The sequence below is a fragment of the Pristiophorus japonicus genome, chromosome 2 (assembly GCF_044704955.1).
Source record: "Pristiophorus japonicus isolate sPriJap1 chromosome 2, sPriJap1.hap1, whole genome shotgun sequence".
In the NCBI taxonomy this organism is placed as follows: Eukaryota; Metazoa; Chordata; class Chondrichthyes; family Pristiophoridae; genus Pristiophorus; species Pristiophorus japonicus.
Window position 1 is genome coordinate 319,556,629 of NC_091978.1, and position 21,676 is coordinate 319,578,304.

Genomic DNA, 21,676 nt, shown 5'->3' on the forward strand with positions numbered 1-21,676 from the left:
AGGTTTTTTTTTAGGCGCACTTTGTGGCACGAAAAACGGGCGTCCAGGTCCGGTGCGGCCCGAAACTTGGGTCCCTTGTTTGTGCTGTAAATGTGAATAAGCCAGACACCCTGTTTGCACAGCACTGCTGTACAGAAGGATAAGGGAGTGGCGTCAAATGAGCTTATCTGTGGCTTCTGACACCAGCACTATTGACGAAAACCAAACTTATCTAGTGATATGACCTTTTAGCTGGTCTATAATTAAAAGACGATGGCACTAGTTTTTTGACAGTGGTTGATGTGTAAACCATGACATTGCAGGCAGTGTATTTCAGAGATGGAAAGACCTACTGTCAACATCAGAGACATACTTCTCCCATTACACATCGTCAGCAAAAGCTCTTCATTATTTAGAACCAAGAATGTGTTTAGTTATTTTTCCTACATAATTTGTTTCATTCACAGACTAATTCAGCAGATATGATAGTAGGCTATGCGCTTAACCATGATCTTTAATGCCTCATCTGGTGTATTGTTAGGAGCACAATAAGTTCTGTGATGAGATAGACTGGACTATCTATTCTTATCACCCATAACAGGGGATGCTTCAATTCGTGGGCATGCTGAGCGATGAAGAAACTCACCTCCTCTCTCCTCCCAACAGGAAGATCAGAATCAGGACTTCTGGTCACTAGTATGTGACTTATTTTTCTTCTTTTAAAATGCATTTTTTCCATCCCGAAAATGTTTCCATTCAAGTAATGTAAACAATTTTCTGGTGGTGATTAAGACTAGTCAAGCAACAACCTGAAATAGTCATACTCACAGATTCATATCTTTCAGCCAATGTCCCAGACTCCTCCATCACCATCCCTGCATATGTCCTGCCACAACAGCAGGACAGACCCACCAGAGGTGGTGGCACTATGATATAGTAATCAGCAGGAGGTAGGTAGTAATCAGCAGGAGGTTTCCTTGCCCATGCTTGACACAAAGCCATGTGACTTTTTGGGGTCTGCGGTCAATGTTGAGGACTCCCAGGGCTATATAGTTGGGAGGGAATAGCCCTGGGAGTCCTCAACATTGACTGCGGACCCCAAAATGTCTCATGGCTTCGTGTCAAGCATGGGCAAGGAAATCTCCTGCTGATTACCACCTACTGCCCTCCCTCAGCTGATGAATCAGTACTCCTCTGCGTTGAACAACACTTGGAAGAAGCACTGAGGGTAGCAAGGGCACAGAATGTACTCTGGGTGGGGCACTTCAATGTCCATCACCAGGAGTGGCTCGGTAGCACCACTGCTGACCGAGCTGGCCAAGTCCTGAAGGACATAGCTGCCAGACTGGGCCTGCGGCAGGTGGTGAGAGAACCAACACGAGGGAAAAACCTACTTGACCTCGTCCTCACCAAACTACCTGCCGCAGATGCATCTGTCCATAACAGCTTTGACAGCAGTGACCACTGCACAGTCCTTGTGGAGACGAAGTCCTGCCTTTACACTGAAGACACTCTTCATCGTGTTGTGTGGCACTGACACCGTGCTGAATGGGATAGACTCAGAACAGATCTAGCAGCTCAAACCTGGGCATCCATGAGGTGCTGTGGGCCATCAGCAACTGCAGAATTGTATTCCATCACAATCTTTAATCTCATGGCTCGGCATATCCCTCACTCTGCCATTACCATCAAGCCAGGGGACCAACCCTGGTTCAATGAGAGTGCAGAAGAGCATGCCAGGAGAAGCACCAGGCGTACCTAAGACTGAGGTACCAACCTCGGGAAGCTACATGCAGACTACATGCATGCTAAACAGTGGAGGTAGCATGCTATAGATGGAGCTAAGCGCTCCCACAATCAATGGATCAGATCAAAGCTCTGCAGTCATGCCACATCCAGTTGTGAATGGTGGTGGACAATTAAACAACTAACAGGAGGAGGAGGCTCCATGAACATCCCCATCTTCAATGATAGCAGAGCCCAGCATTCCAGTGCTAAAGACAAGGCTGAAGCGTTTGCAATCATCTTCAGCCAGAAGTACTGAGTGGCTGATCCATATTGGACTCCTCCCTGTGGTCCCCACCATCAAAGAAGCCAGTCTTCAGCCAATTTGATTCACTCCATGTGATATCAAGAAGCAACGAAGCGCACTGGATACAGCGAAGGCTATGGGCCCCGGCTGTCGTGCTCAAGACGTGTTCGAGAACTAGCTGCGCCTCTAGCTACATCATCCCACATCTACCCGAAAATGTGGAAAACTGCCCAGGTATGGCCTGTCCACAAAAGCAGGACAAATCCAATCTGGCCAGTTACCGCCCCATCAGTCTACTCTCAATCGTCAGGAAAACAAAGATATCGTTGGCAGTGCTATCAAGCGGCACGTACTCGCCAACAACCTGCTCACCGATGATCTGCCAGGACCACTCTGTTCCAGACCTCATTACACCCTTGGTCCAAACATGGACAAAAGAGCTGAATTCCAGAGGTGAGATGAGAGTGACTACCTTTGCCATCAGGGCAGCATTTTGGCAAGTGTGGTATCAAAGATCCCTAGTAAAATTTTAGTCGATGGGAATCAGGGAGAAAACTCTCCACTGGCTAAAATTATACCTAGCACAAAGGAAGATGGTTGTGGTTGGTGAAGGTCAATCACCTCAGCCCCAGGACATCGCTGCAGGAGTGCCCCAGGGCAGTGTCCTAGCCCAACCATCTTCAACTGCTTCATCAATGACCTTCCCTCCATCATAAGGTCAGACGTGGGAATGTTCACTGATGATTACACAGTGTTCATTTGCAATTCCTCAGATAATGAAGCAATCCATGCCTGCATGCAGCAAGACCTGGAGGGCATTCAGGCTTGGGCTGATAAGTGGCAAGTAACATTTGTGCCACACAAGTGCCAGGCAGTAACTATCTCCAACAAGCGAGAGTCTAGCCACTTACCCTTGACATTCAATGGAATTACCATTGCTGAATCCCCCACCATCAATATCCTGGGGGTCTCCATTGACCAGAAACTTAACTGGACTAGCTACAAGAGCAGGTCAGAGGCTGGGTATTCAGTGGCGAGTGTCTCATCTCCTGACTCTCCAAAGCATTTCCACCATCTACAAGGCATAAGTCAGGAGTATGATGGAATACTCTCCACTTGACTGGATGAGTGCAGCTCCAACAACACTCAAGAAGCTCGACACCATCTAGACAAATTAGTCCGCTTGATTGGCACCCCATCCACCACCTCAAAGATTCACTCCCTCCACCATCGGCTCACAGAGGCTGCAGTGTGCACCATCTACAAGATGCACTTCAGCAACTTGCCAAGGCTTCTTCGGCAGCACCTCCCAAATTCGGCAGTGACCTCTACCATCTAGAAGTCAAGGGCAGCAGGCCATCACCTCCAACTTCCCCTCCAAGTTACACATCATCCTGACTTGAAAATATATCTTTGTTGCTGGGTCAAAATCCTGAAACTCCCTTCCTAACAGCACTGTGGGAATACCTTCACCAGACTGACTGCAGCGGTTCAAGAAAGTGGCTCACCACCATCTTCTCGAGGGCAGTTAGGGATGGGCAATAAATGTTGGTCTTGGCAGCGACGCCCACATCCCAGGAACGAACTAAAAAAAAAATTGCCCCAGAGTTGTGAGGTGAGTACTAAAGAGTCAAAAGGAACTCATTAGAAAAAGAACATTTATGGAGACAGGGTGGTGCATTAGGTTAGCCACTGGCCTTTCACCTCTCCAATGCAGATTTAAATCTAGTGCAGACTGATGGGATGAAAGTCTCCTTTGTTTGCTGTCTTGTGTAAAATGCACTTGGACAGTCTTATTTCTGTTCCTGGGAGTCACATAGCACCAAGCTGCTGCTAACTTATCACTAATTGGCACTAAAATTGGCAATCTCACTGAGGTCACATGATAACAGATGTGGGAATGGAAAAAATCACAGGGTTGCCATAGGAAATGTATTCCTCTGGCTAGGGAATAGGTACATTGTTGGAATAGAGAAGGAGCCTTGCTCTACGTCCGCTGGGTCAATACCTGATCTGGGAGTGCATAATATTGGCAAGTTAAGATGAAAGTTGTGATCTAAATTTTCAAAATCATGAAGATAATTGATGGGTCTAATGTAGAGAGGTTGTCAGGAGAGTCTGGAAAATCTTAACTTTCATGACAACTGTTATATTGTGGGGTAGACTGCCATCTACTGGAATGATCATGGACATGGTTAAGGCACTCGAGAATTGAACCAAATCTCCATTTAAGCTGTAGTTTACTGGTTAGTAGAGAGACTGAGGAATAGATGTCACTGTTTTCAGCTGGACAAGCTAAATAGCCTTTGTCACATATCTATCTTGTGTTTATCGTAATAACACTGTCATATTAATGACACTGATGTGCTGCGATTTTTGAAGACAGCTTTGAAGCTTTCTTGAATGCCAGCACTGTAATTGGACAGTATAGCAATATATTTAAGGTACAGTGAAACCGTGTTGAATGTAAATGGATCAGGGTAGTGTACGTATGTAACAAGGCTTGTATATAACAAATAAAACCTGAAAATGCTGCAAATATTCAGCAGGTCAGACAGCAACTATGCAGAGAGAAACAAGAGTTAACGTTTCAGGTCGCTGGCTTTTTGTCAGCACTTTTGTATTTGTGATTTTATGTATAACAGAAATGGGTATAAAAGTATTAACAAAAATAGAATCCTGTCATGACCATATGTTTAAATGAAAATTGCAATAATAAACTGAAATACAAAAGATACATAGCAGGTCGATCAGCATATGTGAAAAGAGAAACGTCCATTTTGATGGAGGTGTTCTTCCTGAAATGATAACCTTTGTTGATTGACATGCATTTTCAGGTTTGATTTCAGATTTACAGTATTTGTACTTTTAATCATCAAGTTTGGAGACTGAACCTTGGTTGAAATGTCTGGAATTTTAAATGGGGAAGATCTGCTGGAATACTTTTATCATAATCAGAAAACATATGGAATCAAATTGATGCCTCAGCATATTATGAACAGACCTTGTGGGTTGACAAATTAGGTGTAAGCTTTGCAGAGGATTTCCTGAATTTTGAGCGAGTGACTGTGAAGATGGATCGAGTGCTGTGCATGTTAACCCTTGAACTACAGCTTTATTTTTATGACAGTATTCTAAACCGAGAAAGATTGCAATAATGCATTTTTATTAAGTGTACTGCACATTCACAAAGTTATGCAGTTGTCTCAGTTTCTTCAATTTATTCGACAAGATTGAACATCAGTTAGCAGTAAAATATCTAGGGCCCGACTGTCACTCATGAAACTTCCGCCTGGCGGTATGTACCTATTTTTTGACGAAACTTGTGTTTTTGGGCGGTAAGTGAACAGTATGTCGATAAATTTCGGGCCCCCAAATTTTTGTGTCTGCAACTTCTTATTCTAGTTTTCTGATTGGCAGAGTGTAGGCTTATGTCTTGAGTTTCTGATTGGTTCAGTGGTTGATGTTACTGTTGAACCAATCAGATACAGATAATAGGAAGAAAATGTAAGTTTTAACCACCAAAAAACAGTGTTCCAGCTTCAATGTTCACAGCCCACCCAGACCACATAATGGAAAGTTGACCTTTATCTCAATTGAGTTAGCTAGGCCAAAGGTGAGGAAATGATGCTTCAGTTGTACACAGCCTTGGTCAGACGATATCTGTAGTACTGTGTTGGGTACCGCACCTCAGGAAAGATATATTGGCCATGGAGGACAGATTTACCATAAATATATTGGGGCTTAAAAGGTTTAAATTCTGAGGACAGGTTGCTTAAAGTTGGCTTGTATTCCCTTGAGTTTAGAAGCTAGAGGGTTGATCTCATTGAGGTAGTTAAAATAATAAAGGAATTCGATAGGTTAAATACAGAGAAAGTATTTCCTCGCTTTGGGATATCCAGAACAAGAGGGGATAATCCTAAAATTGGAGCTAGGCCATTTTAGGAGTGAAATCAGGAAGCACTTTTTCACACACAGGGTAGTAGAAATCTAGAAGTCTCCCTCCAAAAAGGCTATAGATGCATCAATTGAAATGTTCAAGACTGAGCTCAAGTAGATTTTTGTTAGGTAAGGATATCAAGCGATCGAGAAAAGATGGGTAAATGGAGTTGAGGTAAAGATCAGCCATGATCTAATTGAATGACTGAAGCTAATGGCCTACTCCTGTTCCTATATTATTTAGCTTGTCAGCTGACTTGCCATCTTTTGCTTCTGTCTCTCCTACTTTTCCAAACGCACTTATCATCTGCCTCAAATGTACCCGAGCATTGTCTGTGGATCTTCACAATGTTGCTCTAGAGTTGGATGTTAGGAACCCAGGTATGGAGTGCAGTCACAATCCTATTGATTTGTTTTCCTCCTCCTGCTGTGTGGAAAGTACCGGAATCCTTGTTTGTTATCTCCCCATGATCGCATAGCATCTGGCCATTTGTAGGTTCGCTTGGTTGCATAAGAGTATAAAAAAATAAATGCAGTGCTTTAGAAACAATAGCCAGGACATCTAGTTAATAACATGACTGAAGATACAAATTTGTAGATGTAGCCCATCAAACATTATGCAGAATGTTCTAACTGCAGCCCTATTGGAACCACGGTGAAGCCAATGACAGAATGGAATCAGTCAGGGTTGAATAATGTAGATGGTTAATTAGTATCCTGTAGCTTTGGCATGATTACTTTTAGCGGTAAGGAACACCTTTCAGAGTTTAATCTTCCTGGAGGTTTTCTCTAACCATTCACTTCCCTCGGGTAATTAGCATCTATAAGAATCTTATTGGTGTGTTAGAAGGAGTGGACCATATCTGCTTTTCTGATTTAGTATTTTATGCAGTTCTGACTATTGTGTAGTTCATCCTTTTTAACTCTCTTGGAAATACTGATGGGAACAAAGCGTAGTAATCCAGAGGCCTGGACTAATAATCTGGAGACGAGTTCAAATCCCACCACGCAGCTGGGGAATTTAAGTTCAGTTAAATTAGTCTGGAATAAAAAGCTAGAATGAGTAAAAACCCATCTAATGTCCTTCAGAGAAATAAATCTGCTGTCCTTACCCGGTCTGGCATTTATTTGATTCCAGACCCACAGCAATGTGGTTGACTCTTAACTGCCCTTTGAAATGGCCTACCAAGCCACTCAGTTGTCAAAAAGATGGCTCACCATCCCATTCTGAAGGGCAATTTTGGATAGGCAATAAATGCTGGGTTTGCCAGCTGTGGCTCAGTTGGTAGCACTCTCTCCTGAGTCAGAAGATTGTGGGTTCAAGTCCCACTCCAGAGACTTGAGCACATAAATCTAGATTGAAACGCCAATGAGGGAGTGCTGCACTGTCGGAGGTGCCATCTTCTGGATGAGAGATTAAACCAAGGCTCCGTCGGCGTTCTCAGCTGGATGTAAAAGATCCTATGGCATTATTTCAAAAAGAGCTGGGGATTTATCTCCGGTGTCATGGCCAATATTTAACACTCAATCAACATCACTTTTATAAAAAAAAAAAATATCTGGTCATTATCAATTGCTATTTGTGGGAGCTTATTGTATTGGCTGCTGCATTTCTTACATTACAACAGTGACTTCACTTCAAAAGTACTTCAATGGCTGTAAAGCGCTTTGGGACTTCTTGAGGTCATGAAATGAAAGTCTTTTTTTCTTTTAAGTAGGTTTTGATTTCACTGCTTTGGCAATGCAACGAGGAACTTTGCTTTGCAAAAATAGAAAGCATGGGACGAGGAAAGGACATTCCATTCATTAAACCTTGTCCATCCACAAATCATGTACAACCTATCCTATTATGAACTGTACCCTACCCAGAAAATCTCCCATGGGAAAATTTTGGATAGAACTCACTGATTCCCAAAAGTGAACTTCAGGACATTCATCCATTCCCAAATCGCTACTATTCAACCCAGGATTGCATCCCTCCACCTATCCCCTCCACCCGGCCCATCTTGCAACCGAGCTGCAGATTCAACTGTCCTGTGAAATATTTTACCATCTCAGTCTATAGATTGGAACATGATCCATACCCCATGCTCTCTCTGCCCACCTATTGTGCAAGAGACCCACTTGTGACTCTACTGCTATTTTTTACCCCTACCACCATAAACTGTAGTTAAATGACTGGTCATATGCTCAATGTGGATCAGTGTTGGTGTTATGGGATCACTGTTCTGTTTATTGCTGGATTGAATGTGTGACGCCACTTCATGCTAAATCATAGCTACGGAACAGGCTTGATGGGCTGAATAGCCTACTCATAGAAACATAGGGCCCAAGTTTCCACATGATTTGCGCCTGATTTTTAGGAGCAACTGGTGGAGAACGGACTATCTTAGAAATAGCAATTCTCCACATTTTTTTTTCTGCAGTTCTAGTCAGGTAGAACAGTTCTACTTTGGAACGGAATTTTTTCTTCAAAAGGGGGCGTGTCCGGCCACTGACGCCTGATTTGAAAGTTTCCACAGTGAAAACGTACTCCAAACTAACTTAGAATGGAGCAAGTGAAGATTTTTGTAGAACTGAAAAAACCTGTTCTACACATTAAAAAATCAGGCGCAGGTTACAAATTAGGCGTCCAGAACGAGGTGGGGGGGAGGGGGGAAGGGAAGTCATTAAATTCTACAATAAATCCTTATTTATACTTATACAAATATTATACAAATAAATCCAACCTGAATAAAAATTTATAAGCAAAGAAAAGATTAAATAAACCATCTTCCTACCTGTGTGAAAGTGCTTCAGTCAGGAAGAATGCTGCAGCAAGCCTCACAAAACGAGACAGCCGTTCCCGAAGGCGGGCGGGAGGGAAGGAGGAAACCGACCGAACGCGGGGGGGGGGGGTGGGGGGAGGAAGCCGTTCCAGACGGTGGGCGGGAGGGAGGGAAACGACCGAACGCAGGGAAGCCGTTCCAGACGGCGGGGAGGGACCCAACCGACCGAACGCGGGGTGGGGGGGGGCAAGCCGTTCCAGACGGCGAGCGAGCGGGCGGGAGGGACCCAACCGACCGACCGAACGCAGCCGGGGGGGGGGGGGGGAGGAAGCCGTTCCAGACGGCGGAGGGAGGGAGGGAGGGAAGGAGACAGAAGGCTGCAGGAAGCCTCAGAAATTGAGGAGCCATTTCCCGACGGCAAAAGGGGGAGGTCGTCGGGAAACGTCTGCCTCAACTTTCTGAGGCTTCCTGCAGCCTTCTCAGTGCTGATGTGCTGATGGCAATGTGCTTTTATTAAAAAATGTTCAAAAACTAAACAGCTACAAAGAACTACAAAAATGGCCGAGTGCCAATGTTTCCTTCACACTGCGTGTGTGCGAACGCTCCAACGCGCACGCGCAGCGTTGCCGGCAGGAAAAAAACTAATTTAAATGGTACCCGCCCCCTCCCACTTACAAAATCGGCGCGAGTGTAGGCTCCGCCCCCCTGGGCGCCGCGCCAAACAGACAAGGAGCTGCAGGGCGCTCCAGAATCGTGAGGTTTTTTTCCGGCGCCGTTTTAGGCGCGAAAAACGGGCGCCCAGCTCGGAGGGGCGCCCGTTTTTTATCGTGTGGAAACTTGGGCCCATAGAAACATAGAAAATAGGTGCAGGAGTAGTCCATTCGAGCCTGCCCCACCATTCGATAAGATCATGGCTCATCTTTCCCTCAGTACCCCTTTCCCGCTTTCTCTCAATACTCCTTGATCCCTTTAGCCGTAAGGGCCATATCTAACTCCCTCTTGAATATATCTAATGAATTAGCATCAACAACTCTCTGCGGCAGGGAATTCCACAGGTTAACAACTCTCTGAAGAAGTTTCTCCTCATCTCAGTCCTAAATGGCCTACCCCTTATCCTAAGACTGTGTCCCCTGGTTCTGGACTTCCCCAACATCGGGAACATTCTTCCCGCATCTAACCTGTCCCGTCCCGTCAGAATCTTGTATGTTTCTATGAGATCCCCTTATCCTTCTCAACTCCAATGTATAAAGGCCCAGTTGATCCAGTCTCTCCTTATATGTCAGTCCAGCCATCCCGGGAATCAGTCTGGTGAACCTTCGCTGCACTCCCTTAATAGCAAGAAAGTCCTTCCTCAGATTAGAAGACCAAAATTGAACACAATATTCTAGGTGAGGCCTCACCAAGGCCCTGTACAACTGCAGTGAGACCTCCCTGCTCCTATACTCAAATTCCCGAGCTATGAAAGCCAACATACCATTTGCCGTCTTTACCGCCTGCTGCACCTATATGCCAAATTTCAATGACTGATGAACCATGACACCCAGGTCTCGTTGTACCTCCCCTTTTCCTAATATGCCACCATTCAGATAATATTCTGTCTTCGCGTTTTTGCCCCCAAAGTGGAAAACCTCACATTTATCCACATTATACTGCGTCTGCCATGTATTTGCCCACTCACCTAACCTGTCCAAGTCACCCTGCAGCCTCTTGGCGACCCCCTCACAGCTCACACCATCACCCAGTTTAGTGTCATCTGAAAACTTGGAGATATTACACTCAATTCCTTCATCCAAATCATTGACGTATATTGCAAAGAGCTGGGGTCCCAGCACTGAGCCCTGCGTCACTCCACTAGTCACTGCCTGCCATTCTGAAAAGGACCCGTTTATCCCGACTCTCTGCTTCCTGTCTGCCAACCAGTTCTCTATCCACGTCAGTACATTACCCCCAATACCATGTGCTTTGATTTTGCACACCAATCTCTTGTGTGGGTCCTTGTCAAAAGCCTTTTGAAAGTCCAAATACACCATATCCACTGGTTCTCCCTTGTCCACTCTACTACTCAAAATATTCCAGAAGATTTGTCAAGCATGATTTTCCCCTTCATAAATTCATGCTGACTTGGACAGATCCTGTCACTGCTTTCCAAATGCGCTGCTATTTCACCCTGAATAATTGATTCCAACATTTTCCCCACCACTGATATCAGGCTAACTGGTCTATAATTATCAGCTTTCTCTCGCCCTCCCTTTTTAAAAAGTGGTGTTACATTAAGCTACCCGCCAGTCCATAGGAACTGATCCCGAGTCGATAGACTGTTGGAAAATGATCACCAATGCATCCACTATTTCTAGGGCACTTCCTTAAGCACTCTGGGATGCAGACTATCAGGCCCCGGAGATTTATCGGCTTTCAATCCCATCAATTTCCCTAACACAATTTCCCACTTAATAAGGATATCCTTCAGTTCCTCCTTCTCACTAGACCCTCGGTCCCCTAGTACTTTTGGAAGGTTATTTGTGTCTTCCTTCGTGAAGACAGAACCAAGTATTTGTTCAACTGGTCTGCCATTTCTTTGTTCCCCATTATAAATTCACCTGAATCCGACTGCAAGGGACCTACGTTTGTCTTCACTAATCTTTTTCTCTTCACATAGCTATGGAAGCTTTTGCAGTCAGTTTTTATGTTCCTGGCAAGCTTCTTCTCGCACTCTATTTTCCCCCTCTTAATTAAACCCTTTGTCCTCTTCTGCTGAATTCTAAATTTCTCCCAGTCCTCAGGTTTGCTGCTTTTTCTGGCCAATTTATATGGCTCTTCCTTGGATTTAACACTATCCTTAATTTCCCTTGTTAGCCATGGTTGAGTCACCTTCCCCGTTTTATTTTTACTCCAGACAGAGATGTACAATTGCTGAAGTTCATCTATGTGATCTTTAAAAGTTTGCCATTGCTTATCCACCGTCAACCCTTTAAGTATCATTTGCCAGTCTATTCTAGCCAATTTATGTCTCATACCATCGAAGTTACCTTTCCTTAAGTTCAGGACCCTAGTTTCTGAATTAACTGTGTCACTCTCCATCTTAATAAAGAATTCTACCATGTTATGGTCACTCTTCCCCAAGGGGCCTCGCACAACAAGATTGCTAATTAGTCCCTTCTCATTACACATCACCCAGTCTAGGATGGCCAGCTCCCTGGTTGGTTCCTCGACATATTGATCTAGAAAACCATCCCTGATACACTCCAGGAAATCCTCCTCCACCGCATTGCTACCAGTTTCGTTAGCCCAATCAATATGTAGATTAGAGTCACCCATGATAACTGCTGTACCTTTATTGCATGCATCCCTTATTTCTTGTTTGATGCTATCCCTAACCTTACTACTACTCTTTGGTGGTCTGTACACAACTCCCACCAGCATTTTCTGCTCCTTGGTATTTCGCAGCTCCACCCACACCGATTCCACATCATCCAAGCTAATGTCCTTTCTTACTGTTGCATTAATTTCCTCTTTAACCAGCAATGCCACCCCGCCTCCTTTTCCTTTCTGTCTATTCTTCCTAAATGTTGAATATCCCTGGATGTTGAGTTCCCTGCCTTGGTCACCCTGGAGCCATGTCTCCGTGATGCCAATTACATCATACCCGTTAACTGCTATCTGCGCAGTTAATTCGTCCACCTTATTCCGAATACTACTCGTATTGAGGCAGAGAGCCTTCAGGCTTGTCTTTCTAATACACTTTGCCCCTTTAGAATTTTGCTGTAATGCGGCCCTGTTTGCTTTTTGCCTTGGGTTTCTCTGCCCTCCACTTTTACTTTTCTTCTTTCTATCTTTTGCTTCTGCCCCCATTCTATTTCCCTCTGTCACCCTGCATAGGTTCCCATCCCCTTGCCATTTTAGTTTAACCCCTCCCTAACAGCACTAGCAAACACTCGCCCTAGGACATTGGTTCCGGTCCTGTCCAGGTGCAGACCGTCCGGTTTGTACTGGTCCCACCTCTCTCAGAACCGGTTTCAATGTCCCAGGAATTTGAATCCCTCCCTGCTGCACCACTCCTCAAGCCACGTATTCATCTGAGCTATCCTGCGATTCCTAATCTGACTAACACGTGGCACTGGTAGCAATCCTGAGATTACTACTTTTGAGGTCCTACATTTTAATTTGGCTCCCTAAATTCGTCTTGTAGGACCTCATCCCTTTTTTTTTTTTACCTATATCATTGGTACCTATATGCACCACGACAGCTGGCTGTTCCCCCTCCCTTTTCAGAATGCCCTGCACCCGCTCCGAGGCATCCTTGACCCTTGCACCAGGGAGTCTCGGTTGCGGCCGCAGAAACGTCTATCTATTCCCCTTACAATTGAATCCCCTATCACTGTAGCGCTCCCACTCTTTTTTTCCTGCCCTCCTGTGCAGCAGAGCCACCCATGGTGCCATGAACTTGGCTGCTGCTGCCTTCCCCTGATGAGTCATCCCCCTCAAAAGTACACAAAGCGGTGTATCTGTTTTGCAGGGGGATGATTGCAGGGGACCCCTGCACTACCTTCCTTGCACTGCTCTTCCTGTTGGTCATCCATTCCCTATCTGTCTGAGTAACCTTTTCCTGCGGTAAGACCAACTCACTAAATGTGCTATTCACGTCATTCTCAGCATCATGGATGCTCCAGAGTGAATCCACCCGTAGCTCCAGTGCCGCAATGCGGTCCGTCAGGAGCTGCAGGCGGATGCACTTCCCGCACATGTAGTCATCAGGGACACCAGAAGCGTCCCTGACTTCCCACATAGTACAGGAGGAGCATAACATGTGTCCAAGCTGTCCTGCCATGACTTAACCCCTAGATAAACTTAATTTCCTATTTTTGTTCCTGTGTATGTATTAGGAATCTGGTGTCAGTAATTGAGGTTATCCTGTGGCAGAATTCGAGAACAATGGCTTCTTAAAGTGAGGCTTTATGATAAGTAATGTAAATTAACTTTATAAACTTCATAGCTAGAATAATTGTCGGTGAGGGTTGAATTCACAAATTATATGCAGGTTGTATGTTAGTTTTTAGGCTAGTGTGTCCAACAAGGGATCGTGTACACATTTGTAATTCAAACCCTGTGCATCTTTATTTTGCAAAATGTACTTTGTATTTGAAATTCCTAAAAAGCATGAATTTGACTAAATAGGTGAGGAAGCCGTCTGTTTTTTTAAAAAAACAGCGATTATATTCCTTGATTGATTGCTGAAAATTACAGTCAAATTATTTGCAAGTTCTAACAAGCACATTCAGATTGCAGAAATATTAATCTTCAGAAATAGTAGCTATAGGACTCGAGCACCTTTTTGTGGCAAATATAAAGTTTATCAGCCAAGGAAGTATCTTGTACAATTTACAAAACTCAGTGCATGTAAGGAAACAATTTCCCTTACCAAAATTGATTTTTGTACTATTGGTGCAAGCTGCTTGTGTTTCCAATCGAACTCAAATGGATATTTTAATTAATGTTGCTGGAAAACAAAGTGCTTGACTCTCTAATCAGATTGATTTTCCTTGCCCAGGCCTGCACCAGATGTTTTCTTGCATTAATTCAGAACAAGTCCCTCGCTTATCCGGCAGTGCTTTCGGAAGAGCCTTGATGTGTAGCCCGAGGGAGAAAACAGGACTGGGCCTGGAACAGTTTGACCTTGTGCTGGACTGGAGAATTAACTGTTTTTTTGGAGGCTCAGTCAGACGTTGAAAAAATAAACAGGATAGGAACATGCCTGATGGCAAATAGCTTCCTCTGCTTTGTGTGCGTTAACCCTTCCACATCCAGGGTGGGAGTCTGTCTGAGAAAAATGACAAAACTAGGACTGCATGGGTCATGTTCTCATTTATAATATTTAACATGAGGGAATTCCACTGGTCACAAATGTTCTATGCAGCAGGACGCTGAGTGGAGAGCTGTTAGCTGTGTAGGGAATTCAGTACTCAAAGGGTTAAGCAAAACTGCTGACTGCAGTATTCACCAGGGAGTATTTGGAAAGACTAGCAGAGATAATGACAAGAGGAAACAGGAAGACACTTTCTTCAATTTCCACTTTGTGGTTTTTTTTTGTATTACTTTATGTTAAATGCTTTCCACTGAACTGATGACTGCCTCAAATAATCACAGACAGATCTCCCCGTATGAGATGGGGTTTGTTTTTGCAGATTTTGACCTTTTGTACCTGCTCTGGATCAGGGGACAGCATTTTACAATTGACTTAAACAGATCACAGGATTACAGTTTTCTTTTTCTCATGTCATTTTTGCCCCTTTTCTTTCTCCTCGCCAGAAGCTGTTGAATATTTGCTGAGGTACTGCCATTTCCACATGTGCTGGTTGCCCTCTGGTGCCTTGCCAGCATGTCAATGGGAACACCAAGTTCCACACCATCCTGACTTGGACATACATTGCCGTTTCTTCATTGTCGCTGGGTCAAAAACCTGGAACTCGCTACCTGACAGTATTGCGGGAGTACTTTCACCACACGAACTGCAGCGGGTCAAGAGGCTCACTGCCACCTTAGAACATTAGAAAAAAATAGAACTAAGTTACTCAATGGGTAAATGTATTAGCCGTGGTAAACTGTGAAGGTCCCATGTATGATTCCCAGTCTTTGTTAAGATAGCAGATTTCAGCTAGCTGATGTTGAAAGCTCCATAATTGTTTCCAATTCCTATCTGATAGAATCTGTTGCAAGTGTGTGAATGTTGGGTGAGGACAGTAATAGTTGGTTAGCCAGTCACTGTCTAGAGTTACTCTTGAAGAATAGCACTGGAGGGCCTTGGGCCTCATAGCTGTAGCATGAGTCAGTACATTGGAGGTGAGAAGAAAAATGGATTAAAAATATTGCAGAGTGAACTCCATGTAAAGTCAGATTGAAATATTGTTTTGTTCCTGTTCACGTGTCTCCAATATGGCACTAATTGCCAATCTTATTCATAGAAAAACAAAATATTGAGGATGCTGGAAATCTGAAATAAAAACAGAAAATGCTGTAAATACTCAGCGGGTCAGGTCGTATCTGTGGAGAGAGAACTCTGTAATCTTATTCATAATATGGCTGAAGAAGAAAATGGAAAAATATCACACTAGTGCAGCAGGGGATCCTTTTCATGCACTTGGGATAGCGGGATCTTTATTCTGCAAGAGGGCTTGATGTGACACTGGAAAGTTCTTCATTCCCATTATTCAGATCCCTCACGTTGACAATCACAGTTTGTTTTCTTATAAATATGTTTGAGGTGGAGCTCTTGGTTCTAAGATTTGCAGTTTTAAGGCCTGTTAGTCCGTGACTATACAAGGTCTGTCATTGGAAATATGAGAAAAATGCTTTTACCATTTCTGATATTTCAGTTGAATGGAAAAGGAACAATGTTGATGTCACTGTGTAAGCATGAGAATAACGTTGCGTGGAGCAGCCATACACATAGAGCGACTGAAACTGAACCACGCACCTTTTCAGTTTCAATATTTTTAGTTTCTGTTGAGGGAAAAACAGAGAGCAAAGAGTGAATTTTGATGAATCTATTTATATACCCACCTAATATTTACAGTTGAATGTGGTGGTGTGATGAGCCTAATTCAACCCTGTAGTCTGTTTACTAGCAAAAATGTAAATACATGTGAGAAATACGTAATTTCTTTCTCTATCAATAATGCTGTTTGAAAATCTCATCATAAATATTATTGTAATAGTTGTCCCAATGTCTCAGGTGGTGAAAATAGTGTGTAACTGAGCCATACAGAAAAGACAGTCCTAGGTAAGGTTCCTGGCTTGTACTGTTGTTGAATTAGCTTATCTCAAACTAGGCAGTACTACAACTAACCTCACATCATTAGCTTTAGGGAGGGGGAAAATCAGCCAGGGTTTCCACTCCTGATTTGTTATCCACTGACCCCTGCTGAAAGTGCATGTGTGTGGATGTTGGCTCAGGGCAAGATCAGGCTTGGCTAATAGTTGCTGGAGGGCAGCCTGTACCATCTAACCATACCCCAGCATAAGTCAGCACCTTCAGGAGCAGAGGGAGATAAATTGGCGGAGGAGGGAAATACTGGTGTGGGAAATTCTCTCGAATAAGAAATAACTTTGAGGATTACAATTTAGACCTTTTTAGGTAGAAAAAAGATTAAATGTATTACATCCATGATTTATTTAGTTAAGTTCTTATCAATATTTTCATTAATTATCTGTTTTATGGAGGGACAAAACCCAACAATCAGAATGTAAATAATCAAGAAATAAAATAAAATTTGGCAAAATTTCAGCCGTATTATGTCAGATAACTACTGCATGAGCAATTTTGCAGAGAAATTTCAATGGATCGGGGTAAAATTATGCAGAAATATGCCTAGTGAGCATAGGGAGATCTGTCAGATACTTCGTAGCATTGGGAGCAAGTGTCTAAGAACATTTACATGTGAAGTGCGAGAAACATTAAAAAAATAAAAAGCCATATTTTCCTGTTAATTTGAGAGTAAAATTGTTCTTGCTTAAAAACAGTGCCTACTTTTCACACAAAATAGTAAATGGAAGAAAATGTAGCTCCAAAGTTTTAAAATACATTGTGCTTCTTAAAAAAAAAATTATATATTCGGGGTGACCTTTTGCACTTATCAAGTGAGGGATGTCAGTACTGATGACTTGGAACACTTCAACTTTAGGTTGGCATCAAGCACTCCCATGTCAGATCATCATCATCATAGGCAGTTCCTAGGAATCAAGGAAGACTTGCTTCCACTCCTGAAGTGAGTTCTTTGGTGGCGGAACAGTCCAATACGAGAGCCACAGATTTTGTCACAGGTAGGACAGATAGTCATTGAGGGAAGGGGAGGGTGGGACTGGTTTGCTGCATGCTCTTTCCGCTGCCTGTGCTTGGTTTCTGCATGCTATCGGCGCTGAGACTCGAGGTGCTCATCGCCCTCCCGGATGCACTTCCTCCACTTATGGCGGTCTTTGGCCAGGGACTCCCAGGTGTCAGTGGGGATGTAGCACTTTATCAGGGAGGCTTTGAGGGTATCCTTGTAACATTTCTGCTGTCCAACTTTGGCGCGTTTTCTGTGAAGGAGCTCCGAGTAGAGCACTTGCTTTGGGAGTCTCGTGTCTGGCATGTGAACTATGTGGCCTGCCCAGTAGAGCTGATCGAGTGTGGTCAGTGCTTCAATGCTGGGGATGTTAGCCTGGACGAGGACGCTGATGTTGGCACGTCTGTCCTCCCAGGAGATTTGTAGACAAAGGTTCCCCACCAGCATGTCCTCGCCACACAACACTGTCCCCCAGTCATCAAGATCCACGCGCGGCCCTGGACACCGTGGACCACTTCCCATATCTTGGGAGCCTCCTATCAATAAGAGCAGGCATCGACGACAAGATCCAACACCGCCTCCAGTGGGCCAGTGCAGCCTTCAGCCGCCTGAGGAAAAGAGTGTTTGAAGACCAGGCCCTCAAACCTGCCACCAAGTTCATGGTCTGCAGGGCTGTAGTAATACCCGCCCTCCTGTATGGCTCAGAGACATGGACCATGTACAGTAGACACCTCAAGTTGCTGGAAAAATATCACCAACAATGTCTCCGCAAGATCCATGTCGGATATACATAAGAACATAAGAAATAGGAGCAGGAGTAGGCCATACAGCCCCTTGAGCCTGCTCCGCCATTCAATAAGGTCATGGCTGATCTGATCATGGACTCAGCTCCACTTCCCCCGCCCGCTCCCCAAAACCCCTTATCCCCTTATCGTTTAAGAAACTGTCTATTTCTGTTTTAAATTTATTCAATGTGCCAGCATCCACAGCTCTCTGAGGCAGCGAATTCCACAGATTTACAACCCTCTAGGAGAAGAAATTTCTCCTCATCTCTGTTTTAAATGGGTGGCCCCTTTTTCTAAGATCGTACCCTCTAGTTCTTGTCTCCCCCATCAGTGGAAACATCCTCTCTGCATCCATCTTATCAAGCCCCCTCATAATCTTATACATTTCGATAAGATCTCCTCTCATTCTTCTGAATTCCAATGAGTAGAGGCCCAACCTACTCAACCTTTTCTCATAAGTCAACCCCCTCATCCCCGGAATCAACCTAGTGAACCTTCTCTGAATTGCCCCCAAAGCAAGTATATCCTTTCGTAAATATGGAAACCAAAACTGCACATAGTATTCCGGATGTGGCCTCACCAATACCTTATATAGCTGTAGCAAAACTTCCCTGCTTTTATACTCCATCCCCTTTGCAATAAAGGCCAAGATACCATTAACCTTCCTGATCACTTGCTGTACCTGCATATTATCCTTTTATGTTTCATGCACAAGTATCCCCAGGTCCCGCTGTACTGCGACACTTTGCAATTTTTTCCATTTAAATAATAACTTGCTCTTTGATTTTTTTTCTGCCAAAGTGCATTACCTTACATTTTCCGATATTATACTCTATCTGCCAAATTTTTGCCCACTCACTTAGCCTGTCTATGTCCTTTTGCAGATTTTGTGTTGTCCTCCTCACTGATTGCTTTTCCTCCCATCAGCAAACTTGGCTATGTTACACTCAGTCCCTTCTTCCAATTAATATAGATTGTAAATAGTTGGGGTCCCAGCATTGATCCCTGCGGCACCCCACTAGTTACTGGTTGCCAACCAGAGAATGAACCATTTATCCCACTCTCTGTTTTCTGTTAGCATGGATAGAGGATTGGCTAACTAATATATTACCCCCGACCCTGTGAACTTTTATCTTGTGCCGTAGCCTTTTATGTGGCACCTTGTCCAATGCCTTCTGGAAGTCCAAATACACTACATCCACTGGTTCCCCTTTATCCACCCTGTTCGTTACATCCTCAAAGAACTCAAGCAAATTTGTCAAACAATACTTCCCCTTCATAAATCCATGCTGACTCTACCTGGCCAAATTTTGCTTTTCCAAATGTTCTGCTACTGCTTCTTTAATAATGGACTCCTAGGACGGCGTCTGTGACCACTCGCAAAAAATCTTCTGGGCACTTGAGAAAAACCAGCGCACATTAAAAAATCGGCACAGAAAGACACAACTTGCTGGCCAATTTAGACATTAATCGTGGCATGCATCGTGCACATGCTGTTATTTTTTCAGCAAATTCCAGCCTATATATTATACAGAAACCATTAACTGGTGTGGAAAAATATGCAAATAAATTACATTTTCAATAAAAGAAGATAATTTCAAAAGATTTATATGTACACTTTGAAACATAATCAGTAATCTATACTGAGTTAAACTGATCATAGCTGGAGCAATAGTAGGGGCATTACAGTTTGCCTCAAAACAGCTGGCTCGGGGGGGGGGGGGGCGGGCGGGGGTAGAAATTCACCTATTCCCACTTGGTGACCCCTGTTAGATAATGGGCATCAAGAAAAGGTAGGATAGGTTTAGCTGTGATGCTGTCCCTTCCCATCCATGCTGAAACAGCCTGCTAATGCTATTTAGACTTACTGCTTCTGAGGAGATTGTTATGCTGGCAGCTATGGTACCATACCCCAGTATAAGTCTTTGTCTTGGAAGAGGGGAACAAATGAGGAAAAACAAAAAGGACAAAGATATTTTTAGGACACCACACATCAGCCACAGCTAAAAGTGTAGGTCTTTGCTTATGCAGCTCTAGCACTGGATACTAAGAAATACATATGAGTGGCCTATAGGTGAAATTCCCTCCGTTTTATTTCTTTAAAAAAAATGTACTTCTCAAGGTGAGGGATATTAGTGCCAGGAAATGGAACTCTTCCCATTTCAGGCTCAGTTATAGTCCGATACAGAGCAAAGCTCCCTTTCCTCTTCCCCAGAAATATGCGAGGTCCAATCTCAGCTGATCACCCCCTACTACGGCATGTTTTCCATTTCCTACACAAAATATGCTTAGACCTGTCTGAATTTCATTGCCATTTAATGACAGTTTTGTGCTGAAGCTCCATGCAAACTAGGAACTGGATTGAGACGGTCCAAACAAATTGCACATCAAATCCTTACAGCTAGACAAAGGAGACTTTCAGCTCATCAGTCTGGTTGGATTTGAGCCAAAGTCACAGAAGTGAAAGGCCACTGTCTAACTCACTGTGCTACCAAGCTGTCCTTAATTCCTTTCTGAACGGAAGTGTCAACTCTTCACTCAACTCTACTGCTTCGTGTCACAGTGAAGATTGATAACTTCTGTTTGGATCACAGGTACACATCTGTGACCTTCCACTCCATTCTGTTCTTTTTAAAGTAATTCTATTGATGACACAGTACTTAAATAAACTCTTGCTAATTTTCATTCAGTTGGGATGTTATGCAGTAATTGCTTAAGTGTTTGCATTGCACATAATTTTTAATAGTTTGAAGTAGATATCGGTGATATGCAAATTATATTGTGCATTTTAAGAATTATTTTGCAAAGTTTAAAGCAATATTATAGCAGATGGATTAGAATTAATTTAAGACTAATTTGTAAAGAGAAATGTACCATTCAGCAAATCCCAGACAAAACACGTGACCCACAAAAATGCTTTTCTTTCTGACAGGTCTGCATGCTCTGCGTCGGGCACTTGGAGAATGTAGCAACCCTTCAGACGAGAAGGTGGCCGGGTCAGTGAAGATAACTTTTAATGACTTCCTGAAAGCGATGAATGATGTCAGGCCTAGTGCCATGAGGGAGGTGACTATTGATGTGCCAAAAGTAAGTTATTATTGCAACAGCGAAATAATGTCTGGACATGTTTACTTGTTGCAGAATGTAACTTTCAGCTTCCAGGCTTGCTTGCCAAGGAAGAAACAAATGGCTTAGTTTTGGGAGGAAACTCCTATGTTATCATAAATTTTAAATATCAGTACCTCCAAAATAGTAAGTCCTGTGATTTCCAGAAAAGGCTGTTTTGTGTAACTTTTAAGTTGGAAAGTAAGATATTTTACGATTTTATGCTATTTTTAATAAAATAATGCTTGCCTT

At 43.6% G+C, this 21,676-nt stretch overlaps 1 protein-coding gene across 2 annotated transcripts in view; it reads left to right on the forward strand.

Annotated features, from left to right (window-relative positions):
* Window positions 1-21,676, forward strand: part of afg2a (AFG2 AAA ATPase homolog A) — a 594,246-nt gene that overhangs the window by 48,422 nt on the left and 524,148 nt on the right. For both annotated transcript variants that reach the window (XM_070871823.1, XM_070871824.1), the window contains exon 10: window positions 21,252-21,406. In XM_070871823.1, the coding sequence (XP_070727924.1) occupies window positions 21,252-21,406 (155 nt within the window). The remainder of the gene's footprint in view (window positions 1-21,251; window positions 21,407-21,676) is intronic.